This window comes from Gobio gobio, assembly GCF_949357685.1.
Source record: "Gobio gobio genome assembly, chromosome: 24".
Taxonomy (NCBI): Eukaryota; Metazoa; Chordata; class Actinopteri; order Cypriniformes; family Gobionidae; genus Gobio; species Gobio gobio.
The window spans coordinates 15,117,368-15,145,316 of NC_137120.1; the positions used below are offsets into that span (position 1 = coordinate 15,117,368).

General features: G+C 38.6%; 1 protein-coding gene across 4 annotated transcripts; it reads left to right on the forward strand.

Annotated features, from left to right (window-relative positions):
* The first annotated feature begins 571 nt into the window (after positions 1–571).
* On the forward strand, positions 572–27,944 carry srfa (serum response factor a). 4 transcript variants are annotated; one of them, XM_079808636.1, is made up of 8 exons: positions 572–1,364; positions 4,675–4,941; positions 15,997–16,225; positions 17,618–17,809; positions 18,996–19,097; positions 19,188–19,379; positions 19,557–19,633; positions 25,352–27,936. In XM_079808636.1, exons 1-8 carry the CDS (start codon positions 915–917, stop codon positions 25,439–25,441), a joined length of 1,599 nt encoding a protein of 532 aa, XP_079664762.1. In that variant the 5' UTR covers positions 572–914; the 3' UTR covers positions 25,442–27,936. The 4 variants fall into 4 exon arrangements, with proteins under 4 accessions (XP_079664762.1, XP_079664763.1, XP_079664764.1 ...); XM_079808637.1 differs by having other exon boundaries at positions 19,557–19,649; positions 25,352–27,933; XM_079808638.1 differs by lacking the exon at positions 17,618–17,809 and having other exon boundaries at positions 25,352–27,944.
* The last annotated feature ends 5 nt before the right edge of the window (positions 27,945–27,949 follow it).

Sequence of the window (27,949 nt, forward strand, 5' to 3'; positions counted from 1 at the left end):
GGAGTATCGCATCATTTCCACAGCTCTCACAGAGATGAAATTCACCTTAGTTTGTACTGAAATTAAACTCAGCAGTCAATCTCAAAAAACGCTTTTTGTTTTTAAAAGACAGTAAGTGAATTTGATTTACCTCATCACACATTCCCCGCCAGAACTGGTGCATTTTGTCGGTAATATTAATGTTTAGGTCGAAGCTAGTTCGCTGTGTATGACGTAAGCCATTTCTGTCGGCCAAATCAGATTTGAACCAATCGCGAAGGCGGAGAGGTTTGCGTAACCAATCGGAGCGCAGCACTGTGACTCACCATACATGGACAGCCATCGCCATATAAGGAAACATCGACTCGCTTTATATGGAGGAAAGTAGATCTTTGTGCGAACGTCCTCGTGAGTTAAATACCATAAATAAGCCCGAAATCAGCATTTACACGCTCCCAAAAAACATTAAACTTCACATAAAACCACAATATTGTAATACACGTGTTCAACGTGACATATTAAGCGTGATATTGACGTTACTGTTGGGAACTAGTTATTTTTGCGGAGGTGCATTGTACGGTCGCGATTCGTTGTTTCCAAATGTGGCAAGCGCAGCGTAAGTTCAGTTGAGGTTTGATTGATGGACTGTAGGCGGAAACTATATGTTGTAAACTTTGTACGATGGTCGTAAAGGGCTAGTTCTGGAGGTTTATTTTTGTAGTTTGCAAGCCAGGTAAATCGCGACTTTCCTAGGGAAATTAAACCCCAGATAGCGCGCGTTACGTCCGAGTTGTATGTTGAGTTGAGCTAATGTTTCTTAGCCTAGCATATGTGGGGTAAGTTCTGTATCGAGTGAAGCGATCTGCGATCTGCTCGGATCGCTACACGGACCGCAGACTGCAGTAGTGCCGCTATAGCAGGTCAGTGTGTCAGCGATGCTGGGGGGAAACGGGGCCGCCAGAGGGGCTGGGCGCTCGGGGAACGGCGCGGGCTTGACCCATCTACAGGTGGGCAGCACATCTGGGGCTCTAGGGGCGGTGAACTCCGTCATAAACCTGCCCGACGGCGGCAGATACGACGACAGGCCGTCGGTCGAGGCTGTGCTGAGCGGCTCTGACGGAGACTCGGATTCCGGGGATGACGAAGAGAGTTCTGTGCTGGACAGGAGAGGGGTGAAGCGGGAGAGGAGCGAGATGGAGGTCGGGGGATCCTCGGGGTCTAACGCCGCACTGTCGGCGGGATATGGAGTAGTTTCCAGCGGGGTGGCTGGTGCGAAACCCGGCAAGAAAACACGAGGACGGGTGAAAATTAAGATGGAGTTTATTGACAACAAGCTGAGGAGATACACGACCTTCAGCAAGAGAAAGACTGGCATAATGAAAAAGGTACATGTACTGCACCAATAGTAGTGCTAAACCATGTTGTCACTACAACTACTACCGTTACTAGTGCTGTAATATACTGATACAAGTATTAAACACTACAAGTACTAATATCACTATACTGCTTCTAATACTGTAGAAATACTAGTATCTCTTTTGCTAGTACTATATCACTACTATTGCTATATCAATTTTCTGACAATAGCACAATAGTACCAATACCACTAGCATTATACTATTGTATAAGTATTGTATTACTCCTAGTGTTGTATCAATACTTGCACTACTATATACAATTTACTGATACTAGTAAAGTGTCCATGATACATATCATGTACTATTATACTCATACTAGCTCTATATCACTCACATTAGTTTTGTACCAGTGCTTTTTCATCTCATTGATGGAGCTATTGAACCATACTTGTATCGTACAATTATTATTGCTGTTACAATACATTTGATTTACTATTGCTAGTACTTTACCAGTCATACTAGAATTGTACTTTTACTAGCTTTATAACGACATACTGATTGTGTTATACATGTGTAGTACCATTATACTCATAACTCATACTGTACTATTACTAGTACCATTATACCATTACTTGTGCCATAAAACCATACTAGTACTTCACTAATTCTAGTGCCATACCTCTGTGTTCATACTATTACTAGACCATTGGTGTTAAACTGTAACCCAACAAGTACTATAACAATACTAGTACTAGTACAATGCTAGTACTATTGCTTTACTTATAGTAGTGCTATAACACTACTATTTTAGTTTACCACTATATACTAGTTATGAACAACTGTTAGTACTTTATCAACATGACAATGTTGTTATTGCACCGTTATTGGTGCTATTTACCGGTGTTAGTACAGTACCATTACTAGTGCTGTACTAATTGCATTACTACTATACTCATACTTAAGCTATGTTGAATAAACATGGTATACCACTATACTTGTGTTACTGTACTCATAGTAGTACTTTACAGCTAGTGGTGCCATACAACTACACTTACACTAGTGCTCTACTAGTACTAGTTTCTAACGAATACTAGTGTTAAAATGCTTTTGATACTGGTACTACACCAACACTGGTGTAAAAACTATACCTTAACTATAACGTTATTGGTGCTATATCAACTTACAGATGTTAGTACTAGTAGTGATTGTGCTGTATTAATTGCATTACGACTGATACTCAAGCTACATCAATACTAGAACCATGCTATACCACTATACTTGTGTTAGTACTGTACTCATACTAGTACCTTTAACTAGTGGTGCTATACCACTACACTTCAACTAGCTCTACTAATACTAGTTTCTAACGAATATTTGTGCCATATTACTGTGTTCATAGTATTACTACACCATTGGTGTTAAACTATACTATCACAAGTACTATGCCATTACTAGTGAACATGCTAGTACTATTACTTTATTTATAGTAGTGCTATGACACTATACTATTTTAGTTTACCACTATATACCAGGGTTTTTCCTGGGTCAAAAATGGTCTTCGGTGGTGGTTGACACACACACACACACACACACACACACACACACACACCCTACCCATGTGATCTGCGAGCGCAATACTGACAGTAAATGTAAAAAATGTAAAAAATCTTATTTTGATATCTCATATGTATGATCTCTTGCATCGATGTTTGTTTCTTTTGTTCCTCATTTTTTACACTATTTAAAGATAATTGTTTTGGTATATAATCATATCAATATTAAAAAGTAGCATTAAAAATGAACAAATAACCAAACTTTGAACATCGCGAAAGATGTCAACACACAGAAAACGCTTCATAACTGAATATAATTTGTTTCCCGTTTATTGAAAGTATGCTTTATGTCAGCTGGTCAGAGAAGAGTCAACGTTTTTTGAGCACAATTCACACCCAGCGGTAATTGTCCGAATGCCCCACGTGCAATATGGTTTCGGTCTTCCGACCTTTTGATTTGGATTAATAGGAGCTCTCTGATCGTTCTCTCTGTCACTCAGTCACAAGCGCAGCATCTATTCTACATCACTCATAAATCACAATAACTCATCAAATTAGGCTTTGGCGGGACATCAATTCGTTTTGGCGGTCGCCAAAAAAATTTAAATGCAGGAAAAACCCTGTATACAAGTTATGTACAACTGCTAGTACTTTATCAACCTGTTAATGATGTTAGTAATGTACCATTACTAGCACTATATATATTTACTGATTGTGCTGTATTAATTGCATTACTATTATACTGATACTCTAGCTACGTCAATACTAGAACCATGTTATACCACTATACTTGCGTTAGTACTGTACTCATACTAGTACATTGGTATGCTAGTGGTGGTGCTGTACCACTACACTTAAACTAGTGCTCTACTAATACTAGTGTCACTGCTGTGCTGATACTACACCAACACTGGCGTTAAATTAAACTGTTACAAGTACTATGCCAATACTACTTAACATGCTAGTACTATATACTACTTTTATAAGTACTAGTTCTGTAGCTCTGTACTGATAATAGTTTAACGCCATGTCCCACATCCCACGCCCTCCTCTCTTACTTTCTAAAGTCTTAGCTGAAAGTAGTTTCCTCATCTGTTCTGACTCATTTGTCATTGCCCCCTCAATTGTCACTCATTCCTGTCTCCGCAGAAATAGCCCAGATGACTGATCAGGTTACCACTGCTCTAGACATTGGTAATACATTTGCACATCTTGAGAACTGGCTTAGTTGCAGAAGTCGGGCACGGAGGGTGTAATGACAACCTGTGGTAGGCCACAGCTGACCTCAGGAACATGTGACGGGGTTCTGTAGTAGTTAGTTACAGTTAATTGCCCTTCTTACCAGTTCTTTTATCTCTTTTGCTTGGGCTGCTGTCATCAACTTTCGTCCTTTTCATTACAACCACAAGAATCACAATTCAAGCGGCGTCGCGTCGCACAAGCATAGTGTAATTTTATTGGCGCATAAGCTTGATGTTTGTCATCATTGTTGTCCGCTCAATCAGCGTTGAGGTTACAAAACACGAGTTTGCCAGTGCTTATCAATTAGTGTCCTCTGGTGAAGGAAGCATCGCTCTAGAATAGACATTTTTGAGTAATGTTGCCATCAACGGGCAACCAGCTGAGCGACAGGAGACACAACCGTTCTAAAGTATCCAGATAGATATTTGTTGCCCATTCTCAATGGGAAATTGTCCAAGCAACATCGCATGGCAACATTGCTCAAAAAGGTCCCCCGTGTATCATCACCTTTACTCTTATCTTGCTTTCTTCTCATTTTCCAGGCTTACGAACTGTCCACCTTAACTGGGACGCAAGTTTTGCTCTTGGTTGCCAGTGAGACAGGCCACGTCTACACATTTGCCACGCGGAAACTTCAGCCCATGATCACCAGTGAGACGGGTAAAGCCCTCATCCAGACCTGCCTGAATTCTCCTGATTCTCCACCCCGTACGGACCCTTCATCAGACCAGCGGATGAGTGCCACGGGATTCGAGGAGACGGACCTCACCTACCAGGTCTCAGAGGCTGATGGTCTCACAGAGCCAAAGGTACATATTTACTACTGCGTATATATTCAATCAACTAGTCAGTGAGGTGTGTAATCGACTAAAGCCGCGCTTCCACCGCAGGAACTTTCCCCAGGAACTAGGAACTTTGGGGTGGTACTTGGTGTGTTTCAACCGCAGGAACCAGGGTCTAAATGAAGTTCCGGGTAAAAATTTCCCCATCCGAAAGTCCCTGCTTGCGAGGTAGTACTTTTTCAAAGTTCAGGAACTTTCGGGGGTGGGAACATGCTGATTGGTTGAGCTCACGGCGCAGCATTTTTAAAAGTCTTTTGCGAGGATCTTTCCGCGTTCAGCAAATATCAGTCTTGCTCTTTCTGTCTGATGGTGCACGTTAATCTGAGCCATCTCACGGTCAATGTCCGTAATAGCTGATAACATGCGTTGTCTTATTTTAAATCTAGCTTTACGAGCTTTCAGAATACGCTTTAGTATCATTGCTCGTCTCTTTTCCACAGTTTTGTTAATTACCTCTTTAGTAAACCAAAACATAACCAGCAAAAGCCGCAAAGCTTGAATCTCAGTCGCGCGCAGTCCCACGTCACCGGACTAATTTGCCTAATCTTCACAGTACTTTAGACCACAGTGGAAACGCAGACAGTAGCAGGTCTGGGGGAAAAAAAGTTCCTGTAAAAAAAGTTCCTGGTACAAATTGTTCTGGGTAATTTCCGTGGAAACGGGGCTTAAGGCTGTGTTCACACTCGACGACTAGAAAAAGTTGACAAGCGCTCTTTTAATTAAAAAGAAAAGAAAAGCTGGCAGCGTTTGGTTCCATATAGCAGCCGAGGGCGTCTTTTGTTGTTATAACAACAGCTGCAACAAGAGTGCTGTGTGATGCAGATATACAAAATGTCAAGAAAGAGAAAGTGGCTCTTGCGTTGGCTTTTGAAGTTAACGGGGAGAAGAATGTCGGTTCACTGCACGACATTATACGGGGAAGAAAACAAGAGCTCCGGTTGGATGATGTGCGGTTTGCGGCATATTTTAGACTTAAAAAAATGTTTAGTCTACCGGCACCTTCTCCACTTTTCTTGTTGTTATGTAAACGAGTCAGGTCTCGATACTCGCTTGTCATTGGTCAGCTGTCAAAAAGGCGCTTGACGTAGGGCGTTTTTATCAGAAAAGTTTAACTTTTTTCAACTTGAAAAGATGCTCTGAACTGCAGAAAAAGACGTTGGCGTTGGGGTTTAAAAACACGGTTTACTCCATAGGATTATAATGTAACGCATTTTTCTGTTCACAATATCAAGATTGGATGGAGCACAATGGGTCTTGAGATGTGTCTTGAAAGTTTAGTAATTTGTAGAAAGTTGGTAGAAAAAAAGTTACTTGATAATTTAATACATCTTAAAAAAATATCAGGATGCACTGCACAGACACGTTTGTTTGTTCAATAAAGCCCCGATCACACAGAACACGTTTTTCAGGTTCGAAAACGCGAGGCGCACCACACTGCCTTTTTTGGTTGATGTTTTTTCATTTAGAAAAGAGCAGTGCGCTGCGTTTTTTTTTTTTTTTTATGTGTCTAGGAAACCCCCGAATCAGCTGTCCTGTCAGTCTGATCAAGGTAAAGGTCGCCACAACGGAAGGCTCACCTCTCCATTAATTCGATTGGACAATAGAAAAAAAACGCAATGACGTTGGGCGCTTTTCCACTCCGAGTTGATTTTTTTTTTCAACTTCTTCTAAAACAGCGTGTAAATCGCGCTCTGCCAACAGAAATCTATTAAAAAAACCTCTCGCCTCTTGCTGCAAAAATGCGTTCTGTGTTATCGGGGCCTAAGGCCGCATTGTTGTGTTCCCAATAGCTTGATGGAGCACACCGGTCTCAACGTTTGTTTTGAAACTTGGTAGAAAACCAACAAATTGCGCAACAAATGGCGCCTCTCAATGAATCTAATTTGAAGTTTAAAAAAGAGAAGAAAATGTAAATAAACACTCAATAATCTAGTTGTTTGCTCTAAATTAGCCTCAGACTAGTTGGTTGATGTATTAGTTGACTATGCTGAATATTTTGCATCCTTTATAGGATGATCCGTTATTTGAGTTTCACTTTAAGGAAACTTTCTCCCATTCCTGTGTTTCTTGACCTTTGTAGGTCTTGGTTTTCCAGACTACAATAGCTCATTTTAATGTTGAAAGAAATCAGGCACGACTTTGAAACGACCTCTTTTCGACTATCAGTATTTATCATGCAAATACAAGTTTTGCCCACATTTAAGAGCATTTGCGTCACCCCGAGTATGCCTTTGCATGGCAGCATGTATTATTCACTATGTCCAACTCTCATTGATAAGGATTAGATGCTGTCTCCATGCCCTTATATAGTCTGGTTTTCCCAGTACACTTTCTTGGCTCATGGCTGATCACATTCCGTATAAGCTGCAGCTGTTTTCAAATTTGGATGACATATCCCCCCCTTTTCCCTGCTGATTTAGGGCAAGTAGTGAGTGAGCATGCAGAATGAGAAAACCGAATCTCTGGTTAAGAAATGGCTTACAGCAGATCCTCAACTTGTTGGGCTGATGACAAGCTCATCAGATAGTCCATGTCTTGAAAAGTCATCATGGGAATGGGATCCTCCAACCATATTAAATCTCAGATAAACAACGCTTTTACCAGATTATTTGAGGGGTTTTGCTTTGGTATAGTTGTTTGTATGGCTTTCACTGCCAATATAAAAGTAAGCATTAGTATTGCCACAACATAAATGTGCTTTTATTTGGGTAGATAAATGTCCACAAATGCTTATCACATTGATTGTTGTGGATGCAACAACATATGCAAATGTTCTAATCAAAAGCAAAAGTACCGGTATGTGTTTACTGATGCTAAAGATGTCAAATCCCTGCAATTTCATACTAAAATGAAATGGATGTAACAACCCAGACTTTTCACAGTGGAACAGATGTGACAGGAAATACATTTATGTTAGAGCTGCATGATTAATCAGTAAAAGATCGCAATCTTGATTCAAACACCAACGCGGTGACAACGATTTTCCTATATGTCCATTAAACCTTTGACAAAATCACACCAGAACATTCACATCTGTGTTCTGATCCAGAGAGAGCAATGTTTTCAACCACACAGGATCTTTATTTTTGTTACACACATTTTCATATTATTTCAGAAGAACTAGGATGAAAGTTTATAGTTCTTATATTAACACTGATGTCTACAGAAGTGATCAAAATAGAGCAAATCATCTTTTGAAACTAACTTTGAAACTCGTTTCGATATTATCGTTACACCAGTAGGTGGCGACAAGTGACTGTTAAAAATGTATTTGTCATTGAATCGATCATTAAAGAGCACCTATTATGGCATTTAAAATGTTCCAAATATTGTTTTAGAAGTCCCCAACAACAGTTTTGCATGCATGCAATGACAAAAAAGACTTTAGTTTTCTTATAATATGCATTTATTTTTACCTGTTTTGACAGCGATTCTCAAATGATTCCTTTAGTGATTCACTTTTCAAAACCCCGCCTTTACGTGACGCTAATCAGCGGTGATTGGTCCGATGACCCAGTCTGTGCAGATATTTTCGGAAACGGAACGCCCATCAAAGTCTTATAGTGACAGTAATTTGTTAATATGTGTCAGGAGTTATGAATATGAAAACCGCGTCGGTAACGTTTGATTGTAATATGAGCCTCAGCTGATCTCATTCATAAAAAAACTCATAAAAATATTCTCCTCACGAAGACTTGCGACAAATCAACATCCCTCAGGGCTTTTAGTTCAAAAGTGTGCAGATGAGGAGACATATTGATAGATTCTCATATGTCTGTGTCAAATTTCTAAACAGAGGAGTATTTTTTATTCAATACTTCCTCAAAATGCGCAGATGTAGCCTAATCATGAGCGATTGAGTCTCTTATGTGTTGTTTTCAATTCATACTGGCAGCCGGAGGGCGCTCTGTGCACATGTAGTCCATATATGGTACAGATAGAAGAAGAAGATACCATGTGCCATAATAGAAGTCCATAATAAAAGCTTCCTGAGATCGCGAAACATGCAAATATAGACATTTGAAGACTAATAGACACACAATCGCGACGATGTATGGTTTGTATTCAAGCCACTTAGTCTTCAAATGCTCATCCTTGGGCAGATGAAAAAAGTTTGCTTTTGAGTCGCACTTCAGAACACAGCGTCTCGTCGCCATGATGTTTTCTAGTTTTCACTGGCGTCTTGGAGCGCAATAAGTGGGCGTATCGTATTCAAATAACTTGACAAGTTGACGTCATCTAGTCAGAGAAAAAGCTTCGGTCTTCTAACGATTCTTAAAAATGGCTCAGAGTCAACTCTTACTTTTGAAAGAAAATAACTATATATACGGTGCACTGTCATATTTCAAACTTTGCAGGATGTTTTTGTTAGGGGTGTGCATTGGGACTGCCCTCACAATTCGATTCGATTACGATTCACCAGGTAACGATTCGATTCAATTAGATTCTACGATGCATTGCGATGCATCAAAATTCTACTGCACACAACAAGGCAAATTTTTAATCAGTCATGAGGCAATACAAGCAGTCAGATATTGAAAAACAGATTTTATTGGCTGCTATTATCACTCTCCTGTATCTTTGACATAAATGTCATTAAATAAAATAAAATTGAATGGTACAGGGTATTGAATATGGCATTTTCAAACCTGAAAAAGAAAACGTAAATCACTGCTTTCAGTGCTTTGAATGAGAAATGTTTCTCTTCTCTGCTTTAGAACCATTTGAAATTAAATAGAGCAATAATAACAGCCAACTTTTTCCAGCAGTGAACATAAGTGTTTTAATTAATCAGTAATCTCCCTCCGCCTCAGCCATCTTGATTGTTGTTGTTTTTATGACCCCGGAAGTAATTGAAACTTCACAACTTCATTGTCCAACTCAAGGCCAGAAAATAAACGATGACATAATCGATTATGGCACTTAGCCGCATTGATGCTGAATCGTGCATGCCCCGCATTGCGATGCATTGCCGAATCGATTATTGTTGACACCACTAGTTTTTGTTCACTTAGATCTATGTTACACACTACATGAAAGGTACATTTCAAAATTCCATGATAGGTGCTCTTTAAAAAGATTTATTCAGAAACACTCATTCATCCAGTAATGAAACAAGTCAAATCTTTATTAGTGAGTCATTTAATAATTTTGGTGACTATGTAACTTTTCCGTCCGCTAGAGCAGGGGTTTTCAAACTGGGGTCCGGGGACCCCCAGGCGTCCTCCAGAAGGTTCTAAGGGGTCCCCAAAAGATTTCAGAGAAAAAAAAGACAAAGCAAAACTGTTTTATTTTTGTAGCCAACAAGTCTACAGAACATTCTAAGCATTTCATTTCTAAATGTTTCTCTCCTTTCGTGCCGTATACATACTAAGCATATATGTTTGTTTTATATCTTTCTAGTGAGTTTTTCTCACTATAGTCCCCTTTCTCTTGCTCACCCCTTTAAGTTTAGAAACGATATGTTGTATTTATAATGTCACACTTACTATTTATCGAGCAGTTTAAATGTTTTCATACATAAAAATATATAGATGGGTTTTAGGAAGGGGGTCCCTCATTAAAGGTTCATCATATTTGGGGGTCCTTGGCATCAGAAAGTTTGAAAACCCCTGCGCTAGAGGTCGCCTATTCAAAACAAAGGCGTAGCTTGATGATGCCAAGTTTGAGCACAGAATCTTGGGACATGTGGTCTTCCCCTCACAGCCGGTGGAAAATAATCAGGATAGGACTCATGGTAGAAATCATGTTCATGGATGCGATTTATTAACATTACTGTAGTATGAAGCGGAGCAGGACCGAGTGTTGTAGAGCTGAGCAAGGCAGCTGGAGCAATTGTTAATAAGATGGATGCAACACGTCTCACGAGCAGCGGGACTTTTATGCCACTGTTTCCAACACTGATAATAATCATAAATGTTTCTTGAGCATCAAATCTAATAATTTCTGAAGGATCATGTGACACTGAAGACTGGAATAATTGATCATAGGAATAAATGAACCTTTACTATATATTTGCAAAGAAAACCGGAATTTTTAATTAGAACAATGTCACAATATTTAGTTTTTTTCTGTATTTTTGAAACATTAAAAAAATCTTTCTGACCCCAAATGTTTGAACGGTAGTGTAACTGTTAACACAACTTGTGTATTAAAGGTAGGGCAGACAATTTTTGCAGAGGCTAGCAAAAGTAAGCTAGAGTCTGCAAAGCGTTACGAGAGACGCCGTTAAATCACCTCATGTCTCAAAGCATAATAATGAATAGAGGTTGACCGAAAACTAGGTTGGACCATAACCGATTAATTAACCAATATTTTTTCAAATGGATACTGGATAAAAAAAAACATAACATAAATAAACTAGTGCTGAACTTTATAACAAGAAGGACAAAAACAGTACTGGTCCATGAAAAGTGCTAAATTAAAAGAATATATATAAATATGAATATATTAAAATGAGAAGCTCTAACAGAACATTCTTCAGAAAATAATTTAAACATTAAAATATTACAGGTCAAATGTGTTTCTTTTGCTATAACCTAGAAACATGCTTGTAAATTTCATAGTTAAAGCAGCACTAGGTAGTTTTTGATCTCGGGGTCCCCCTACAGTTGAGAAACAGTATTGTCCTCTATTACTGTCGTAAACTGTCATTCTACATCAGGGGATGCATTGCACGTGCATGTGTTGACATGACAACTATGATAGCCCTGAACACTGCCGGAGTTCACATGCATGTGTTCTGCTTGCGTCGTCTGTGAGATGTCTTCATCCCAGGTACAGTGGCATATGTTTCAGCATGTCATATGAATATAATTTCATGGGTTTTATTTTTTTCAAACGCCAAATGATCGCAATGCTCACGTTTACAAGCCAGCCAGTTTATAGTAGCCTAGTCTATTGGTTCCCGTTTTACAGAATCTATGATACTTCAATTCAATGTTTGAGTGGTAGGTAATAACCATATATCGTCAATATTATAATATCAAGCTACCCTAGATGAATCTGCAAATTTGAAAAATCGATTTGCATTATAGCTTGAGGAAAGACAAATAAACCAATATCACAGACATGTTAGGTATCCTAAAATATGATTTTATACGTCTTATGTATTTACTTGCAAGAATGTAGCCCCTCCTCCTTCAGCTCACGTCAATGAGCAAACGCTGGCCCAATGTTGATCCTCGTCCTGCCTTTAATCCCATCACTTTCTCGTTTCCTCTTTTTGCTTTCCTCCGACAAAACCTTTGCTTTCTTATTTTTCTGTGCTGCTTCGGCCATGACTATAACATTCGGCAAACAAATTATAGTTTTTCTCGCACGTCCGAATTTCAGGAAGTGGGGGTGGTGGTGGAAGTGACGAATATGCCATAAAGCAGTCAAATTTTGTAGTTCTTTTTTTTCTCGGGTTACTACCCGAAACCCGAAGTTTAAAAGTACGATTAAACACGATACAGACCCCGTCAGAATATGGCAGACGTGTCATAAACCAATTGTAAGTCGATGTATCATCACAAGAGGTTTGAAAATATATTATAAAGGTTGAAAAGTTACCTAGTGCTGCTTTAACACTTTGCAAGTCCCATTTAACAAGGAAGTATTAGCGTAGATGTACTATATGCATTATGCAATATACATTTTTACTGCATGTATTAATATTTGAGCAATACAATTGTAACTTGATCATTCATGCTAGTTCATAGTGCATTAACCAAGGTTAACAGATAAAAATAAAATTCAAACTCAATTTAATGTTGAAATTTGCATGCTAACGATGAACAATACTTCCACAGCATTTTTTAATGTTACAAAAGGAATCTTATTGTAAAGTGTTACCATTTCATATAAATCCAAACAGTCTGCTTTTTTAGAACAATTAACGATTATCTGATATAAAAAAAAACAAATGCGTTTCTGCTTTGTTTATATTTCTGTCGGCAGCATGACTACACAGTTTGCTTTCTCACGTCACTAGTTTTATATATGCAACATTTGGGTTGGACTTGCGTGTGTTTTTATCACATTGTTTTAACTGCTTGAGGTACTGCTAATGTTAGCGTCCTCAGCCTCGACGACAAAAAAACTGCTGTTCTTTACCTGCTAATGCAGCATCTAGTCAACAAATGAATTACGTTATAATGATTTGGTAAGAAGTACTGTAGTGTTCTATATTCATACCATTTCGCTGTCGTGTTTTAAACGCGCATCTGATGTGTCAGCGCTCTCCGTGCAGCGCACAGCCTCATGTGTTAATATAAACAACATGAGGCGTCAGTGATAGTTTTTATTTCGGCTCTAAAGGCTGCTCTCGTGCTATATAATGCCAGCAGACCCTTCTCAACGCTCTAGTACTGTGTAATGACAGCACACCCTTCTCAGATGATCTAGCAACGGACGCAACCCGGAAAAACTATCGGTGTGGATTTTTGCCGATAACCGATTGTTCCACCAATCAACTATCGGTGCCGATCAATCGGCAAAACCCATGAATCGGTCGACCTCTAATAATGGTAATAACTCTAATAACTCTAACATGTCCCCCTGGGACGAGAGATTTCTGTATTTTTTTCTGTATTAAAAAAACCTCAGATGACGCCAGAGGCTAGTTCTGCATGTTTTCAACCCGCCCATAGGGGGTGGGATCTCACTCACAGAATGTAAAATGCGCATGGCCGCTCAGGCATTCATAACGGAGCAGTGCAGAGCAAAGCAAGTTTTTTCAATGAATTCCTATGAAAGTAAAGCTTTCATAGGCATGAACTGAAAATCCGCCAGACTGGACACACACCGTGAATGACTGTGCGGCCATGAACGAATGCCTGTGCGGCCATGAACGAATGCCTGTGCGGCCGTGAACGAATGCCTGTGCGGCCGTGCTCATTTTAGTTTCTTTTTAGAATTAGCGCCACTTCGGGGCGGGTTGTGAAATGTGGGTTCATTAGCCTGTTATTCTTAATGAAAAACACAACAACAAAACCAAACTAAATTATTTTATTACAATAAAAATTAAAACTACTGTGGGATGGTGCTGCGGTGAGCAAGTGGTGTAACCGGTGGGAGTGGCCTCGTTGTACAAAATTAATCATTTTAAGTTGTTGTCTTTCAGCCACATTAGCCAAAAATACATTTTCTGGCTTTTCTCAATCTTGAAGGCACCAACTTCTAAAATAATTTCACATTTCTACTACATAAATAACCCAATTTAAATACACATTCATCTTTCCAGCGGTGAAGTACCCCTTTAAGCATTTTAAATAGACTGCAGCAATTAACATTTTGTCAGACCCTTACGTTTTGTAATGTATTTGTAACTCATTTTGTTTAGTTGTCTGTTCGAAAGCACAAAAACTGTGCTTCTCAATTTATCCAGAATTGTGCAGCTCTAATTCATATTCATTTTTGCGGTCAATATTGGTATTGAGAATCGTAACCCTTTCATACGTGGATTATTGATTGTCAAATTCCAGATCCGATCTCAGCCAAGCTCAGTTTTGCTACACATTGACCAGGAATGAGTAGTTTAGTTGAGATCTTTTGAAGGAGAAGAGAAAGTGTTGCTCCGCTCACAGGCTGCCAGATCGCTCATCCCTGTTTCTCCTGAAATAGCAGCGCTCTCTCGCTGTGTGGACACCTGTTTTCCTGTGAAGGCAGCTGCCGTTCTCGGGATCGCCATGACACAATGGCCTTTATCACACGCAGTTGTTGCGACATGCTCTGCTGCGATCAATCAGGACAACATGACATAAATGTTAATGGCTGTTTTTGTTCATATTGTGAAAGTGAACAAGTTTGGCCATCGAGTTTCAAATAAATGCGTTCCAAATAATAAAATAATATGAAGTACCTTTCATTTGTCAAGTTATTTGACTGGATTATCAAATAGACATTATTACATATACACTGTCTGGCCAAAAACAGTGGCTGATTGGATTTAAACAGGCAACTACTTAAGAGTCTATGATTGGATGATATTGATTATGTTTCTAGCTTATATAATTTAGCGACAGTTCTTCTAACCCTTTAAACACTCATGTAGGAAGACACATCATGGCCATATTCCAGGATGAGGCTCAAATTTAGTCCAGAGCTTAAAGGGTTAGTTCACCCAAAAATGAAAATGATGTCATTAATTACTTACCCTCATGACGTTCGACACCCGTAAGACCTTCATCCGTTCATCTTCGGGACACAAATGAAGATATTTTAGTTGAAATCCGATCGCTCAGAAAGGCCTCCATTGGCACAATGCACTTTACACTCTCAAGACCCATAAAAGGTACTAAAGACGTCGTTACAAAGTCCATATCACTACAGTGGTTCTACAATAACTTTATAAAGCGACGAGAATAGTTTTTGTGCGCAAAAAAACCCTAAATAACGACTTATATCATGATGACCGATTTCAAAACAAGGCATCATGAAGCTTCGAAGCGTTATGAATCAGTGAGTCGATTCAGCGGTTTGAATCGCCAAAGTCAACTGATTTCAGCAGTTTGGCGGTTTGACACGCGATCCGAATCATGATTCGACTCGCTGATTCATAAGGCTTTGAAGCTTCATGATGCATTATTTTGAAATCGGTCATCACTATATAAGTCATTATTTAGGGTTTTTTTGCGCACAAAAACTATTCTCGTCGCTTTATAAAGTTATTGAAGAACCACTGTAGTGAGATGGACTTTGTAACGACGTCTTTAGTACCTTTTATGGGTCTCGAGAGTGTAAAGTGCATTGTGCCAATGGAGGCCTTTCTGAGCGATCGGATTTCAACTAAAATATCTTAATTTGTGTTCCGAAGATGAACAGAGGTCTTACGGGTGTCGAACGACATGAGGGTAAGTAATTAATGACAGAATTTTCATTTTTGGGTGAACTAACCCTTTAAATTCACTGACTGTCTTTGACTTTACAGAGTGCTGGACTCTTGCATTGACAATGCAAGATCTGGACCAATAACTGATGTAAATAAAACTTAGAGATCGTCCCTCTAAATCTTTTTCTTTTCTGCCTTTGTTGCTGCAGGAGATGATAAAGCCTCCGTTCACTGTTGCCACTTTAACTGGATGCACCAACAGCACGACCACGCAGTCCTCTGCCTCTTCCTCTCCCTCCTCATCCTCATTGCCCATGCACACTCAGAGCACCTGTTGGCAGATGAACACCCAGAGCGTCTCCAGTGCTAACGGCACCGTGCTCAAGAGCTCTCCCGCTGGCGTGATGCAGCTGCCGGGCGGATTCACGCTCATGCCAGGTGGGCTTGTTTCTTCATTCCTTTGTTGCATGAGTATTATTTTTTTCCCTTCCTTTTACAGATAAGTCCAGATTAACTCTTATTTGACTGTTCAGATGGTTTGCATGATGCATTGCATCAGCTTGCATGACATCTTGGTGTCTTAATGCGCACAAACTTATTTGCTTGCTTGCATGCCTGCACACTTTGAATTCTGCTTCCAACTGATTTCGTCTGTGTAAAGGCCTATTCAGATCGAGAGCGGTGTCACAAAACGAATCGCAATAGATTTGGATTATTAAGATGTATTTATTCAAAAATGTTTCTATGATGTTTTGTGTTTATGCATGCTTTTGGTCATTAAAAAAAATCTAATATTTTAGAAGGATTCATTTCAGTAAAACTCATTAGACGAGTGAAATTGGTTGGCGTAATATTTTTTAATTTTTCCTGAAAAATATTGCTTATTAATTTGAAAAACTTTTGTCGGTAAGTTAGTCATGCGTTGCAACACAAAAAAGTGTCATGGACAATTAGACCCTTACAATATCAGATCATTTGACCTTTTTACGACAAGAACAAGGGTAGTTCGGGTGTAAAAATGTCGTGTGGTGCGACTCCCCAAAACCTAATTGAAGTATTATGTATCAAAAAAAATATTTTGCAAGCTATATTTTAACTTTTTTAAATTGATAAGTATCAAAAAGAGTAATTTAAAAGCTATATTTTAACTTTTTTAAATGAATAAGTATCAAAAAGAATACTTTAAAAGCTATATTTTAACTTTTTTAAATGAATAAGTATCAAAAAGAATACTTTAAAAGCTATATTTTAACTTTTTTAAATTAATAAGTATCAAAAAGAATAATTTAAAAGCTATATTTTAACTTTTACATTTATTCATTTAGCAGACGCTTTAATCCAAAGCGACTTTTTAAACTTTTTTTAAATAAGTAACCAAAATAATACTTTGAAAGCTATATTTTAACTTTTAAACCTAATAATTAATGTGTACACTCCAATCTATTAAAAGTGCATTTTGTTTTTTTTGGCTTTATGCTTACACCACATTTATTTATTTTGAATTTTTTTTTGCAAATAACATAAACCAACATGAATATTAATATTACACTTTAAACTAGATCATAAACATTGCATTGACCCACATATCAAACATTTACATTAAAGACTAAGATAATACGTTTTACACATGACTCATCAGGGTGTTTTGATTATATTTTAATATCTCTGAGATGATAAATTCAGTCCTGTGAACCTGTTCAAACTGACATGCCAACCAAAGAAATCTCTCCAATCGCTTTGTTTTGTGTTTAAAATCCTGCTCGGTGTGAGTAGGCCTTGAACGTGCGAGTTTCGCGTGGCTTGCTGAGGGTGTCGCTGTGTGTCCCGCAGGCGCTTCTCTTCCGCCTGGCACACACACTATTCCTCTCAGTCAGCTGCAGACACACTCTCTGGCAATACAGTGTCCACAGACGCAAAACAGCCACGCCATGACTAGCAGCACCGCCGCCGCTGTCCCTGCACACACACAACCCGCTGCACAGGCCACGCTCTTCCGCCTGCCGGCCACTGTCTCGCTGACAGGTCAGTGTGTTTCATACTCTCTGTGTGTTTCGCCGTCTCGAGGGAAACTGAACTCCCGGTGCATGCTACAGCTTTCTAAAATGATTTTAATATAGTGATGGCTTTCCAAGTAACAAAACTAATACACAAAAATAAGTGATACTTCAAAAATTAAGTTAAATGTATGTGACATTTCTATTTTTTTATATATATAAACCAATTATTGGTGTGAGATTATATAAATATATTGGAGTGCGTTATTTATTTATAATATACATTTATTTATAATAATAATAAAAATATATTTATAATGTCTTTTATTTGTTTTAATAATAATTATAATTTATTATAATTGTTTGTTTATATATAATAATTTATTTCTTTACAATTTGTTTATTTTTATAACAATTTATTTGTTTTAATAATAATTCATATAATTATTAAAAAATATTTATTTAGTTTTAATAATTGTTTATTTATTTATAATATTTATTAATTATTTATAATATATTTATTTATTTATGATAATAAATGTATTAAATAAATGTATTATTATTATAAATAAATATATTATTATAAATAATAAATAATTAAATGTTATTATAAAATGATATTATACATAAATAAACACATTATCATATATAAATATATTATTATAAATAAATAAATAAATAAATGTATTAATATATATATATATATATATATTTATTTATTTATATACATTTTTATAATTGCAATTTAATGTTTACTTTTTATTATAAAAACTTAAATAAACCTTTAAAATACTGCATTGTAAAGCAACATACTGACATGTGAGGTGTCAGTTATTTTAGTATTTATATACTATTTGTATATTTTTAATATACTTTTTATAGTTTTTATTTTAATTGTCGTTTGTCATTTTCATTTATTTTTTTAATATTTCTATTTATCTTTAATTTATTTTTCTAAGTTACAAATATATTATAACAAGTTTGAATGATTTTGGTACTTCAGCGTAAACATTTGATATATTAAATATAACATTTTATGTGTTTATATAGGTAAATTTATGTAATATTTGCAATTTCTTTTTTCACATTCATTTCAATGAACTATTATAAACTATTTTAAATAGTTGTAGTTGTAGGGTGTGCAGTTAATTTATGTATATGTTTATGTCTCGTATTAAAGTGCACTGAGGGTGTTTTCTGTTGTTTAATGTCAGGTGGTGCGATGCCTCAACAGTTACAAGCCATCCAGGTTCACCCCAGCCCCCAAAGCAGTGATAGCAGTCCAGAGATCAGCCACACGTCCAGCAGCTCCGCTGGTACTTCCTGCAACAGCCTTCTCTCTGATTACTGACGTCATTACAGTCAATCAGTAAAACATCTTCTCTGTCTCTTCTGCTCTCCCACAGCAAGTCACACTGCTACTATAGTCACGTCCTCAGTGCCTTCTTCAGTGGCAGGTCACATGATGTACCCTGGAGCGCACGTCATGTATGCTACATCCACCTCTGGCCTTGCTGATGGGGGTCTAACTGTGCTCAATACCTTCCCACAGTCTCACACTGCAATGCACATGTCCCACACGCAAGGCCAAGACTCAGGTCAGTCAGTCAGCCAGTCATAATGGGGTATTAATGTGGAATTGGCATAATAATAATAATATGAACGGATAGTCTTTAATCAATATGGAAAACTTCTAATTATGGTAATTCCGAAAGTGTTTTAACACACCATAATTCCGTTGGTTTTATTGTATTCTTTGTTTTGGTCATGTTCAGGTGCAGTTCCTCAGATGTTTCTCACAGGACCTCCAGGAACTGTACAGATCCCAGTTTCAGCCGTTCCGCTACATTCGGTAATATAAAAAAACAGTGAGCATTTCTTTACATGAAACTTTAGAAATTAAAAAAATGTAACTGCGTTGTATCTAAACGTTTATTGGGTTTTGTATGTCAAAGGAGCTTCTGAAACAAGTTTTTTAACATTTTAGTTTAGTTTTGTTTATATTTTACAATATTAAGCCTTTATTGATTGTGTTGCAAGAATAAAGCCATAATGTTATGAGAATATATTAAGTTTTTATTCACATGACGTTACGCCTTTATTCTCGTGACGTTACCCCTTTATTCTCATGACGTTACCCCTTTAGTCTCGTGACGTTACCCCTTTATTCTCGTGACGTTACCCCTTTAGTCTCGTGACGTTACCCCTTTAGTCTCGTGACGTTACCCCTTTAGTCTCGTGACGTTACCCCTTTAGTCTCGTGACGTTACCCCTTTAGTCTCGTGACGTTACCCCTTTAGTCTCGTGACGTTACCCCTTTATTCTCGTGACGTTACCCCTTTAGTCTCGTGATGTTACGCCTTTATTCTCATGACGTTACCCCTTTAGTCTCGTGACGTTACCCCTTTAGTCTCGTGACGTTACGCCTTTATTCTCGTGACGTTACGCCTTTATTCTCGTGACGTTACCCCTTTATTCTCGTGACGTTACGCCTTTAGTCTCGTGACGTTACCCCTTTAGTCTCGTGACGTTACCCCTTTAGTCTCGTGACGTTACCCCTTTAGTCTCGTGATGTTACGCCTTTATTCTCATGACGTTACCCCTTTAGTCTCGTGACGTTACCCCTTTATTCTCGTGATGTTACCCCTTTAGTCTCGTGACGTTACCCCTTTAGTCTCGTGACGTTACCCCTTTAGTCTCGTGACGTTACCCCTTTAGTCTCGTGACGTTACCCCTTTAGTCTCGTGACGTTACCCCTTTATTCTCGTGACGTTACCCCTTTAGTCTCGTGATGTTACGCCTTTATTCTCATGACGTTACCCCTTTAGTCTCGTGACGTTACCCCTTTAGTCTCGTGACGTTACGCCTTTATTCTCGTGACGTTACGCCTTTATTCTCGTGACGTTACCCCTTTATTCTCGTGACGTTACGCCTTTAGTCTCGTGACGTTACCCCTTTATTCTCGTGACGTTACCCCTTTAGTCTCGTGACGTTACGCCTTTATTCTCGTGACGTTACCCCTTTAGTCTCGTGACGTTACGCCTTTATTCTCGTGACGTTACCCCTTTATTCTCGTGACGCTACCCCTTTAGTCTCGTGACGTTACGCCTTTATTCTCGTGACGTTACGCCTTTATTCTTGTGACGTTACGCCTTTATTCTCGTGACGTTACGCCTTTATTCTCGTGACGTTACGCCTTTATTCTCGTGACGTTACCCCTTTATTCTCGTGACGCTACCCCTTTAGTCTCGTGACGTTACGCCTTTATTCTCGTGACGTTACGCCTTTATTCTCGTGACGTTACCCCTTTATTCTCGTGACATTACGCCTTTAGTCTCGTGACGTTACCCCTTTATTCTCGTGACGTTACCCCTTTAGTCTCGTGACGTTACGCCTTTATTCTCGTGACGTTACGCCTTTATTCTCGTGACGTTACCCCTTTACAGGGTACCCGCGGGACCTTAAAAAGTCTTAAATGTCTTTAAATTCAAAATCAAAATTTTAAGGCCTTAAAAGTCTTAAATTCGCTGAAGTATTGAGTTCTAGGTCTTAAATAATTTTAAACAGGTCTTAATTTTCCTACGTCCATGTAACGCTACTCCATTGCTCATTGAAATGCTCCCGCAATGTTTTAGTGTGTGTGTGTGTGTGTGTGTGTGTGTGTGTGTGTGTGGTTCGTTTTTTCGCTAGTGAGAGACCAACATGCATCTTATATAGCAGCCAATCAGCTTTCGTGTTATTGGCGCGGGTCTCTTTCGGATTGTACCACAGACACATCAAACATATTTTATTCTTCAGCTTCAGTTCTCCAGTTCTTCCAGTTCACGCGATTGTGAAAGCAAAGGCGAATCTTTCTCACCTGCCATCTCGTATAATGACCAAATAAAAGTTTGATATGCCCGATAGCACTAAACAAAGAGTTTAAAAAGCGATGGAAACCCCGAACTCATTCGCTACTGACACACGGACTGATGTCAGACTGGCCGCGGATTCTGCACGCGTTTGCCGCCTGTCAGCGCTCGCGCGAGTGTACCGAATCTAGGCTCATTCATAGATATCCATATCTATGGGCTCATTACTGTAGCAATCCAATATAGCCTAGCCTATACCCACCCCTGCCTGTGTCGTTAGTATTAATCACACAACAACAACAACGGGAAAAAATAAACAGTAGCCTACCTAAACTTAAAGCACTGTTTGTATCTGTATATTTAAGTTGTATTTATTTGTCCTATTGTCAAACAAGATTCATGCATTTTGTTTGTTTTATTGCCATGTGTGACTATAGTGCATCTAATATAATGATATGGTAAATGTGGCATCCTAATTATGAAAAAAAAAAGAAACATGCACATTTCTGAAAATGACCACCACAAAATCAGTAATTTTGATCTCACAAATTTTTTTTATATACATACACACACACTATCGGTCAAAAGTTTGCGAACGGTTCGATTTTTTAAATGTTTTTTTAAAGAAGTCTCTCCTGCTCACCAAGGCTGCATTTATTTGATCCAAAATACAGCAAAAACAGTATTATTGTGAATAATGTTTTTTTTTACAATTTAAAATAACTATTTTATATTTCAATATATATCTTAAAATATAATTTATTTCTGTGATTCAAAGCTGAATTTTCAGCATCATTGCTCCAGACTTTAGAGTCACATAATCCTTCAGAAATCTTTTTTTTTTTTTTTTTACTTTTTTTTTTATCCATCAAAGAATCCAAAAAAAATGTTTTACACAACTGTGTTAATGATAATAATCATAAATGTGTGTTGATCATCAGATCCTCATATGAGAATGATTAGTGATTTAGTGAAGGATCATGTGACACTGAAGACTGGAGTAATGATGATAAATTCAGCTTTGATCACAGGAATAAATGACACTACTATATATTCACATAGAAAATAGTCACAACAGAACTGTCACAATATTACAGCTTTTTGTATTTTTAATAACATAAATGCAGCATTGGTGAGCAGAATGTAAAAACATTAAAAAATCTTTCCGTTCTCAGACTTTTGACGGGTAGTGTGTTTGTATATTAATCCTGGTGGGATTGAGCTATGAGGAAGTGCAAGATTACTAATACTTACTTAATTTTGCAAGTAATTTTGTGATTCTGCATTTCCTTTTGTACGCTTTTTTTTTTAAATTGCGTGATATAGGTCTTAAATTTAATTCATAATGGTCTTGAAAAGGTCTTAAAAAGTCTTAAATTTGACTTGGTGAAACCTGCAGATACCCTGCTTTAGTCTCGTGACGTTACCCCTTTATTCTCGTGACATTACGCCTTTAGTCTCGTGACGTTACCCCTTTATTCTTGTGACGTTACGCCTTTATTCTCGTGACGTTACCCCTTTATTCTCGTGACGTTACGCCTTTAGTCTCGTGACGTTACCCCTTTATTCTTGTGACGTTACGCCTTTATTCTCGTGACGTTACCCCTTTATTCTCGTGACGTTACGCCTTTAGTCTCGTGACGTTACGCCTTTAGTCTCGTGACGTTACGCCTTTATTCTCGTGACGTTACCCCTTTAGTCTCGTGACGTTACGCCTTTATTCTCGTGACGTTACCCCTTTATTCTCGTGACGTTACGCCTTTAGTCTCGTGACGTTACGCCTTTATTCTCGTGACGTTACGCCTTTAGTCTCGTGACGTTACCCCTTTATTCTCGTGACGTTACGCCTTTATTCTCGTGACATTACCCCTTTATTCTCGTGACGTTACCCCTTTAGTCTCGTGACGTTACGCCTTTATTCTCGTGACGTTACGCCTTTATTCTCGTGACGTTACGCCTTTATTCTCGTGACGTTACGCCTTTATTCTCGTGACGTTACGCCTTTATTCTCGTGACGTTACCCCTTTATTCTCGTGACGTTACCCCTTTATTCTCATGACGTTACCCCTTTATTCTCGTGACGTTACCCCTTTAGTCTCGTGACGTTACCCCTTTAGTCTCGTGACGTTACCCCTTTATTCTCGTGACGTTACCCCTTTAGTCTCGTGACGTTACCCCTTTAGTCTCGTGACGTTACCCCTTTAGTCTCGTGACGTTACGCCTTTATTCTCGTGACGTTACGCCTTTATTCTCGTGACGTTACCCCTTTATTCTCGTGACGTTACCCCTTTATTCTCATGACGTTACCCCTTTATTCTCGTGACGTTACCCCTTTAGTCTCGTGACGTTACCCCTTTAGTCTCGTGACGTTACCCCTTTATTCTCGTGACGTTACCCCTTTATTCTCGTGACGTTACCCCTTTAGTCTCGTGACGTTACCCCTTTAGTCTCGTGACGTTACCCCTTTAGTCTCGTGACGTTACCCCTTTAGTCTCGTGACGTTACCCCTTTATTCTCGTGACGTTACCCCTTTAGTCTCGTGACGTTACCCCTTTAGTCTCGTGACGTTACCCCTTTAGTCTCGTGACGTTACCCCTTTAGTCTCGTGACGTTACGCCTTTATTCTCGTGACGTTACCCCTTTATTCTCGTGACATTACCCCTTTATTCTCGTGACGTTACCCCTTTAGTCTCGTGACGTTACGCCTTTATTCTCGTGACGTTACGCCTTTAGTCTCGTGACGTTACGCCTTTATTCTCGTGACGTTACCCCTTTATTCTCGTGACGTTACCCCTTTAGTCTCGTGACGTTACGCCTTTATTCTCGTGACGTTACGCCTTTATTCTCGTGACGTTACCCCTTTATTCTCGTGACGTTACCCCTTTATTCTCATGACGTTACCCCTTTATTCTCGTGACGTTACCCCTTTAGTCTCGTGACGTTACCCCTTTAGTCTCGTGACGTTACCCCTTTATTCTCGTGACGTTACCCCTTTATTCTCGTGACGTTACCCCTTTATTCTCGTGATGTTACCCCTTTATTCTCGTGACGTTACCCCTTTATTCTCGTGACGTTACCCCTTTATTCTCGTGACGTTACCCCTTTATTCTCGTGATGTTACCCCTTTATTCTCGTGATGTTACCCCTTTATTCTCGTGACGTTACCCCTTTATTCTCGTGATGTTACCCCTTTATTCTCGTGACGTTACCCCTTTATTCTCGTGATGTTACCCCTTTATTCTCGTGACGTTACCCCTTTATTCTCGTGATGTTACCCCTTTATTCTCGTGACGTTACCCCTTTATTCTTGTGATGTTACCCCTTTATTCTCGTGACGTTACCCCTTTAGTCTCGTGACGTTACGCCTTTATTCTCGTGACGTTACCCCTTTAGTCTTGTGACGTTACGCCTTTATTCTCGTGACGTTACCCCTTTATTCTCGTCTTTATTCTTTGTTCTTGTAACAATATGGCTTTATTTTCAAAACATTGCATCTTTATTCTTGTAATGTTTTGGCTTTCTCATAATCATGAAATGTTATTTTCAAAACTATTTTGTTCTCATAACATTGACTTTTCTCAAACCTTTGCAACCGCTGTTTTTAATTCGACACTGGAACGCAGTTGTAGATAATGGTATGATTGACAGTCAGGACGGTGTGATTCGCTCATGAAGATGGATAAGAGCATGCAGTAACCGGTCTGTTTGTGTTTTCTCAGATGCTAATAAACCAGCAGCCCTCTGGTAGCAGCAGCGCCACCCTCACGGAGCTGCGGGTGGTTAATTTGGACAATCCCAAAGGAGACTGACCCATAAAACATGAGGCCAGTGTGACCGCTCACTCACACTGATATTCCAGGGATCACTCATGCCATGCAATCAGACTGCCATTATATTTATTACTGCCTTCTTGCTGCGTGGGGTTCATAAGCCCATACATACAGGAATATTGAGGTGTAACGGGACATTTGAAGGATGATTGCGTCTCCTCATGGACTCATTTTGGTTCTCATCTATACTCCGACACGCATATTTACTTCAGGATTTCACAGAGACGTCTGCACTATCGCTGCTGGGTGTTCACCTTTTTGCCGAGGGACTCCGATGTTGGACGATTATGTTCACTTTCAGTAAAAAGTCAAACCTCTTTGCGGTACCACAGTTGAAGAATCTTCATTTTCTTTCTTTTGGGAATGCCTCCTGATCTGCTTTAGAATTCATTTTGAGATCGCTTGTGAATCTTTTGAGGTCAAAAAAATGAGTCTTTCAAGAGTTTTATGTTGTGAAGTTAGCCGACCATGAGTCTTCAGTGTCGGTTTAATGACGGTTTTGTGTGTCATTTAAGGAGTGATTCACACAGTTCTGTCATCTTTTTCCAAACTTCATGTCATTTCAAACCGTAAGCTAGTTATTTTGCAGTGTCTGACCTTCTTTCCATTTGATTAAACGGTGACTGGTGCCGTCAAGCTCCAAAAAGTACCATTAAATAGTACTTTTTATATGCTTTTTTTGGTCATTTAGAGCTAAACAGCCTGTGAACCGGCAGGCTTGGAAAGACATGAGGGTGAGAGATGGGTGAACTTGCCTTCAAAATAATGCTGGATACTCTTGCACTGCCATCAACACTTGCATAACATCATGTCTAAAAAATGTAACTTTTCACCCTCATCACATTCTGAACGGCTTTAGAAGTTTTGCGATACCTTAAAATGATCCGATTATTTGAATGTGCTGCTATAATTTGGGTTTAGACATGATCAGTACTATAGCAATGCCTGGAAAAGACGTTGTGATGCTGTGCCAATCTTTTCTGTACAGAAGTCATCGTTTCTGCGCAAGTTTTCAGGCAACACGAGCTCGAGCCACTTTTTACTGATGCTGTAAGAGAAGAACACTGACTGGCGTTTGCACTGCACGACAACGTACCGGAAACGGCGGTGCCGCAGAATCACAGCTGAAGAAACGGATGCGGTTTGGGGTTCGCTTGAGCTTTCCACTGCTTTTCAGCTTATTTAGTTCACCAAAACAATAAAATATGTGATGGATCTGCTATTAGGTACAAGAATGGCAAGTTTGGTTATTTTCACTGATTTAGCTTAAATTAAATCAAACTGTTTATACGTGCACCCACATATTAATACTGTAAGTGATTTATTTTAGTTTTTATCACCATACTCTTTAATTGTTTTGTTTTCCTTCCAAATATCGTATGTGATTTCTTGAAACGTCCAAAGGGCTGTATATCTCGACGATGTGTGCTTGTGTATGCGTTTGCTCTTTCTCCACAGATCTTTAAAGCATTATTGACATTGGTTTGCGTCCACGTTTTCTCGAACTGCTAAACGGATTTAAACGGACCACAGCAATACCGGGAGTTTCAGGAATGACGTTTTCTCTTCGTTTCGTGGCTTTTCAGTTTTCTTTTTTGACCAGTGCAAAACGAAAAAAAAACAATGGGGAAAAGTATTTGATTGTTTTATTCAGTATTAATGCGTTTTTAAATCCAGGGGGAAACTTTCTTGAGTTGTTGATTTCCATTATGATGTTCTTGAGGGAATCTCTTGAATCTTGCCAGGTCATATTTCACTCCACAACCAGAAACAATAAAGGTTTTTTGGCCATTTTCATGACAATTAACCACTTTTGCGCTCATTTCTGATGCAACAACTATAAATCATAAGGTGTTTAGGCATTGTGTTAGTATTTAATTCATGAAAATGATATTTTTTACTGCATTACAATTTGGAAAAGTACACTAATCATGAACATTTTAGGAAAAGTACTAATATTACATTTTTTGAGTGAAATATGCCCTGGTGTGAAAGTGTGTGAACACTAGAGGAAAGTGTTGAATGTACCATAACTGCTTATGGCCCTCATTGTACATAATCTGATTTCCTACTTTACCAGTAGCTGATATGGCTGCGTCTGAAATGAAAATGTTTCTGCACCCTGGATATATTCAGTGGACTGTATATATTAGTTTTAATGTGAAGCACGGACATCTTGATTTTCCTCTTTCCTTAAGCACGGCGTAACCAGTTGTGGATGAAACGTTTGCTTTATTATGTTCATTATCTTCTACAGTGCCATTTTTGGAAGCATTAGGTTTGTTTTATTAGATTTGTTGGTTTGTTTTTGTAATACATGCTGGGTAAGATTTATTAATTTGATTAAAATTGAAGTTGACAGTACAAAAATTGAAAGTGAAATCCTATTTTAACCACTTGTTGTAAAAGAAATGCTGTAATTATGTATAGCTCTTTCTTTTGTAATAAAAGAAAGATTTGAGAATAATTTTACACAAGCTTGACATT

What these genes read in the sequence shown, in the direction of transcription:
- srfa (XM_079808636.1), top strand. Translation starts at nt 915, where the DNA reads ATGCTGGGGGGAAACGGGGCCGCCAGAGGGGCTGGGCGCTCGGGGAAC. An exon ending in CGGATTCACGCTCATGCCAG is followed by an intron (nt 16,226 to 17,617) that starts GTGGGCTTGTTT and finishes TGTGTCCCGCAG; the next exon opens with GCGCTTCTCTTCCGCCTGGC. An exon ending in CACGTCCAGCAGCTCCGCTG is followed by an intron (nt 19,098 to 19,187) that starts GTACTTCCTGCA and finishes GCTCTCCCACAG; the next exon opens with CAAGTCACACTGCTACTATA.